Source organism: Arachis ipaensis, chromosome B06, assembly GCF_000816755.2.
Source record: "Arachis ipaensis cultivar K30076 chromosome B06, Araip1.1, whole genome shotgun sequence".
Classification (NCBI taxonomy): domain Eukaryota; kingdom Viridiplantae; phylum Streptophyta; class Magnoliopsida; order Fabales; family Fabaceae; genus Arachis; species Arachis ipaensis.
The window spans coordinates 24,367,622-24,374,278 of NC_029790.2; the positions used below are offsets into that span (position 1 = coordinate 24,367,622).

General features: G+C 31.1%; 1 protein-coding gene across 1 annotated transcript; it reads left to right on the forward strand.

The window, feature by feature from the left end:
* Positions 217 to 2,293, forward strand: LOC107646699. Its single transcript, XM_016350866.1, has 4 exons — positions 217 to 228; positions 687 to 899; positions 1,890 to 1,936; positions 2,050 to 2,293. Exons 1-4 carry the CDS (start codon positions 217 to 219, stop codon positions 2,291 to 2,293), a joined length of 516 nt encoding a protein of 171 aa, XP_016206352.1.

Below are 6,657 nucleotides of genomic sequence, written 5' to 3' on the forward strand. Positions count from 1 at the left end.
CAAAAAAAATCTATATGAATTTAAAAGAATATTTTTTAAAAATTATAAAAAAATATATATTTTGTAAATAAAAAAAAAGAAAAGTATTATTTTAGTATTTTTTAAAAGGAGGGAGCAAAATTTTCTCCATATTTTAATTCGTTGCTCGGTAAATAAACAATTAGTGTATTAACGCGCTATTCACATAAGCAATGATTTTACAGTGTTATAAGAATAATGAAGAAACAGGTGAGTGAAATTTCAAATAATTAAATGAGGATTATAGGTAATATGCAAAAATATAAACAGAAATCGTTGGAAGCGTTTTCAAAGATAACAGTTTTTGAAAAAATTCAATTTTGTTAAAGGAAAAGTATAGGATACCAACATATTATCTGCCAACTTATTACCAATAATAATTAATTATTATATTTTAAATACATATATACAGAGACGAGTTAATACTCAAATTCGTCCCTGAAAGATACCTCGATCTCCATATTAGTCTCCGAAAGATAAAGTTAATCAAAAGAGTCCTTGAAAGATACACGACTGAATTAGGTTCGTCTTTCCGTCAATTCGCTTGATGACTTGGCTAACGTCTGCTGATGTGTGACGTTAACTGCCACGCTGGCCGAGAAGGAAAACGACGCCGTTTTGAGTGGATGCCCAGATAGTCATGATTCGGCGTCGTTTTGTACGCATAGTGGATTCAAAACAAGGCCAACTCCGAGCTCTCTTCTCACCAGAAGAAGATCTTCAAAGTTGATGACCACATCGGCGTTGCCATCGCCAGACTCACCGCCAACGGCCGCGTTCTCTCACGCTACATGCGCAACGAATGCATCAACTATTCCTATACCTACGAGTCTCCTCTTCCCGTTGGACGACTCATCGTTCAGCTCGCTGACAAGGCTCAGGTATCAAGGTTTAGGGTTTTCGGTTTTTTGTTATTGTTTTGGTTCTTGGATCGTGCAATTGCTGTGCTAGGATTTATTTTGTGTTTTGAAATGTTTGGATCTGCATATGCAGTTTTGGTGTTTTTTTTTATTAATTTGAATTGTCAAATTTGACAGTCCTATAATTGTTGATTATGTTAATTGCGATGGAATTGATTGGTTTTTAGGTTTGTGGTGTTATTTGTAACTGTGAGTAGTGATGAAGTGTGGAAGTTCTCTTTTATGATGAATTGAAGGTTTTGTAGTGTGGTTTAGTCATCTCGGTTATGGTGCTAAAATTGGCTATGATAAAAGGATGATTGTATATGGCATCAGCTATTATCATATATGTTCAAATTCCGTTCTTTTAAGTATTTATTACCTTTTGCAGTGGTATTGAGTGTTAAAAACAAAAAGTTTCTTTAAACTGGTACTGATTGCTATAGTGTTAAATATGAGATGTTGTGGTTATGCTGCTTGTAGTTTGTACATTCGAACTAAGTGGCTGGAAATTATTACAAATATGTTTTAATTTGCGATTTTTGTCTTCTGTTTTTGAATGTATTTGTGATGGACCTCAAAGTTAGTTATGGGATGTGCATTTTGAAATGTTGTCAATCTTTTCTTATTTTGTTTGGAGGCTATTGAGCTGAGCTCTTAAATGTGAAATGACTAGTTAGCTGTATGCAAAAACTAACAATCTTCTTTGGTGTCTTTGATGCTAATGTAATGGGAAAGCTATTTAGCTATGATGAATCAATCAGTTCACCTAGTGTGCCTTGTGGTGAGTTATAGTCATTAACTAGATGTGCTTCCTCTAATTTGGTTTGTGAGAGGCCATTGGTCCACAATCTGTCTGAAGTTTGAATAGCTCATTGAATCTATGCAACATATTAATGGAGTGAGAGGAAATCTTGAATGGGGCAACATCTATGTCATGCAACTCTATGTTTACCTGGCTTTACTTTGAAGATATGTGGTGGGGTGTTGAAGATATATGCAACTCTATGCATATTAAGGCATGTATAATGTCTATTTTGTAAATATCTACAAATTTGATGTATGAAAGAAAGAAGTATTTGCTGAATTTATTATAAGAGCTCTTTCTCTTGTGATGCAATTTTAATGGCAGGTTTGCACCTAGCGGTCATGGAAATGTCCTTATGGGGTTGGCCTCTTGGTCGGTGGAATGGATGAATCAGGAGCTCACCTCTATTATAACTGTCCAAGTGGAAACTATTTTGAATATCAGGCTTTTCACTATCTCTGCTGAGACAATCAAGGGGACTAGTTCAGCCACTGTTAAGAAGCTTGCCAACTTTATGACCTTCGTTCCTACTATAGGCTTCAAGCCCCCAAGAAAGACTGATAAATGACTTTGATTGGTGTTGAAATGTATTCTGGTTGAATTTGTTTTTGTGTGAGGATACTTTATGTTTTTTTGCACAGGGCAATTGAACTTCCATTATCAACATTTTGGTTATCTATGTAATTGAAAGTTGTACTATGCCCTTTTATTTTGTCTAGCATACTTTGCTGTGGTTTGTATCCTCATGTAAAACCTTTTTATTTTGCTCCTTAAGACAATGTGACAACTAGCCTTCCATGACAACTCAATGTTTAAGAGTACTTTGACTACTGATTTTGTTCATTCCTTAGTACATCTTCCTGTAATAGTGATTCGAATTGGTTTGGAACCTTTGAATTGGATTGTGTAGTCTTAATCTTAAATAACCAAATGCAACATCTATTCTCATTCAATAAATTACTCTCATTACAGCATGACATATCAACACATTTTGTTTTACTTGGAACTAGATAACAAACAACAAATCATTACATTAAGGACTACTACCACAAACAGGAAAACTATTAACATTTTCAATGATTTTACTTCAGCTTCCAAACTGCACAGTCTCCATGCCACCTTCAACCTCCATTCATCATAGTCACTTTCAACCCGCAGCCCAGCCCCGTAATCTTTCTTTGTTCCACCTTCGCCCACCACTTCATACTCATCATCGTCAACCCACTTAAAGTAATTGCAGTGACTGCCCTTCTGCAAATTCAAGAATCAGAAAAGAAAAATCTGAATAAAACCCCAAAGCACAAAACAACATGGAAAACCTTTAACTTCTTACACAACACTCACCAGGTACCTTGGACATGCACGGAATAGTCTATCTGGGTTCTCTGCTATCCTAGATTTTCTCAACGCAACCTTCAACCCGCAGAAACATGATTCCTCATGGGTTTTCCTCCTGGTTCGCACTTAAGCGCTGGAACCGTTACTGCCGTTCGAGAAGAACGACACACCACCTCCATGGCCTCCATTTCCTGCCTCCATCTTCACCCCAAACCAGCAATTTCAACACTAACCCAGGCATATGGCCCTTTTATTGCTGAAGGCGACGTATTTATTATCGAAATTAGGATTAGGTTTCAAACAATTAGGGACTGATTTGAACTGTTTTTCTAAACTTATCTTGTCAGCAATACGTTATGACACGTTGGCCTCCTCCACGTTGGAAGCTAACGACACACCTCAGCAGACGTTAGCCAGGTCACTGATGGAGTTGACGGAAGGACAAACGTGATTAACTCGGGTAACTTTCGGGGATTCTTTTGATTAACTTTATCTTTCGGGGACTAATATGGAGATCGAGCTATCTTTCAGGGACGAATTTGATATTTAACTCATAAAGAGACACATCCAGAAAATATATCTATAAAGACACTTCTATTAAACACAGCCATAAAAAAGACATTTTTATTAGACACATTCACGAAGATACTTCCATGAAACACAATTATAAATAAGAGTTGGCAGAAGTTGGTAGATATGCTGTTGGTAACGTAGTGGGACCGTATTTTTGTAGATGTGTCTAATAAAAATGTCTTTTTTTATAATTATGTCTAATGAAAGTGTCTTTATAGATATATTTTTTGAATGTATTTTTTATACATATATTTAAAATATAATAATTAATTATTATTAACAATAAACTGGTAGATAGTATATTAGTACTCTATACTTTTCTAATTGCTTATCATGTAAAAAAACTAGTGTAGAGTTGAGGGTCAGTTTTTCCTTTTCTTTTTTATATTTTTCTATGGCTGGTTAGTAAGATAGTACAATATATACAACCACCTTTAATTATAATTGTTTCGTTAAAACCTCTGAAAGAAAACTCAATGGGGAAGAATTACTATTCTGTTCGTATCGTATTTGAGAAACTTATAAATATAATCGGTTTTGTTTTTAAACCACTGTATGCAATGTATCTAGCCTAAAAAAGAGAAAAGCAATGCAAACAAAATTAAAGAATACTAGGAGATTGGTAAGTATTAAGTCACTATTTTATTTACTAATAAATTGTGTAATAATAATAAAAGAGAAATTAATCAAAGTAATAAGTATTTTATTTTCTAAATTTAAGCCTAATTTAACAAAGAGTTAATAATAAAGAACAAAATTAATAATGCATATATGGTAAAATATAAACTGCTAATCTGCTATAGCTATTTTGTTTACAAATATTATATGTTTATTTTGATTAGTCAAAATTGACGCACTATTTTATATTTTAAAGTATACTAAGTACTGACATCGTGTTACTACTAATTTATGTGCTCAATTGTTATATATTTCCTAACTACTTTAAAACCTAATAAAGTCATAGCTTTGTCTTCTCCAAAGAAAAAAATGGTCATAGTTTTGTACCTTGATAAATTATGAATAATCTAATCTAATAACTAATAATCAGGATCATCATAGAATAATAGTGCGTGAGATTACATATTCAGTGATGTCAATACAAACGCCCCCTATAAAAAGTGCGGTCACCAGGACATAAAAAATATAAATAAATAAAACTTGGAAACCATGTGATGTGATGTAGCATATTTGTGAATGTCAACAAGCTGACCTTTTACAAATTTCATCAGCGCTGATTTCATTCACTCACTGCTAGGTGGCAATATGCACTATCAATTCGATTCTATTTGATCGGATAGAATTGTTAATTCAATTTGTGAATAAAGTAAAATGTTAATAGAATTTCTGTGTGAGTCGAATAAAGTATACTAATATTTAAATTTTATTTATTTTTATAAGTTATATCTATTTATATATTTGTATAATAATTATTTATTTACAAGATGAATATAAAATCAACATAAAATGGAAGCGTATGTCTAATAATTTTTTTTCGTAATCTATGTATGTCTTGTTATAAACAATTTAATTCATCATATTTGACTCATATTTAAAATATTTAGCTAATATCTGACCATATTACAAATACACAAATTTCAAATCACTACTATATACTGCTATATGATCCTTTTCCTTAACTTGAAATGTACGTACACACTGAGAGTAATTTCAGCAGCCACACAAACACAAGCAAATTAAGCTATAAGCCTCCATGCCCAATTGTCTACTCTTGACTTCTTCGTTATACAGAATTCCCGAAAGACTGGATTGACCTTTTCTTTATTCAAATAATTCAATTAGGAAACGTGCTCAAAGTTAATAGATTCATGTTCCCCAATTATTGAATAATTTCGACCTACTAATATCAAGTTGCATTCATCAGAACAAATCATTTGCTCTTGAAATAATTAGTGTACCTTTGGTTTAAGCGCAGCGTGGATTTTTTATTTCTATTTTTAATGTTTTTTATTTTTTAAATTTTATAAATAAAAAATAATCTTTTTTTTTATTAAATTCTAAAAAGAAGAGACTAAAAAAATATATAAAATGAAAAAACAAATTAAATACATCTAAAATTTCTTGAAAGAATGACTTTTATTTCGAAAGGGTCACACACTTAAGGTAGAAAAAAAAAATCAAAATGTTATGTGATATAAAAAAGTAAATTAAATACGTAAAATATAAAATCGTAACCAGATTTAAATTGTAAAATTGTCGAATTTAATAAAAATTTTATAAAATTGATTGAGTTATTTAAAATCGTAATATAAAAAAATTTTAAGAGTTAAATCAAAATGCTAATTATTATACACGTACTTCCTATGGTTGTTACTAGCTCTATCTTATTTTCGATGGCGGGAGCTGCTCTTCTCTCTCTTAACTATTTCTTTCTTTCTATTTCGTTCAATTAATTATTGTTCTTTATAATCTTTTTTCACCATTCATGTTCTTTTATCTTCACCATTGTTTTTATGAAATTATATGATACATATTCAATAGGACATTTTGATATTTTAGAACTAAAAAATAAAATAATAATTTTATTCTGTTCAAGAATTTAATTACTAGAAAAATTACATTATGTCAGTTACAGAGATAAAAAAAAATCAAGAGTGCGCCTCAAGTGAAATCACATTGACTTGAGGGGAAAGGAATATGAATTTTCTGAAATTGCTTAGAGTAAAATAATTATGAGGAGTTTTCTAAATCCAAATTGCCTACCTAAGTTGGTTGGAATTAGTTTAAATTTTGAAATTACTTGAAGGTTAGATTTTTTATCTTTTATTTAAATTTCAACTAGTATAATTTAGATTTAAATTTGATTTGTTGTTTGGACTTGTGAAAGGATTTAGTTTTGATTTGTTTGGCAATATCTTTTGATGCTTAAAATTTAAATCAAAATTAATTTAATCTATTAAGATCAAATGTGATTTAAATTTATTAGCAATTTTTAGGTGTTTAATATTTAATCAAATATGATCTAATATAATAATATCAAATTTAATTTAAATTAGAAAGAAT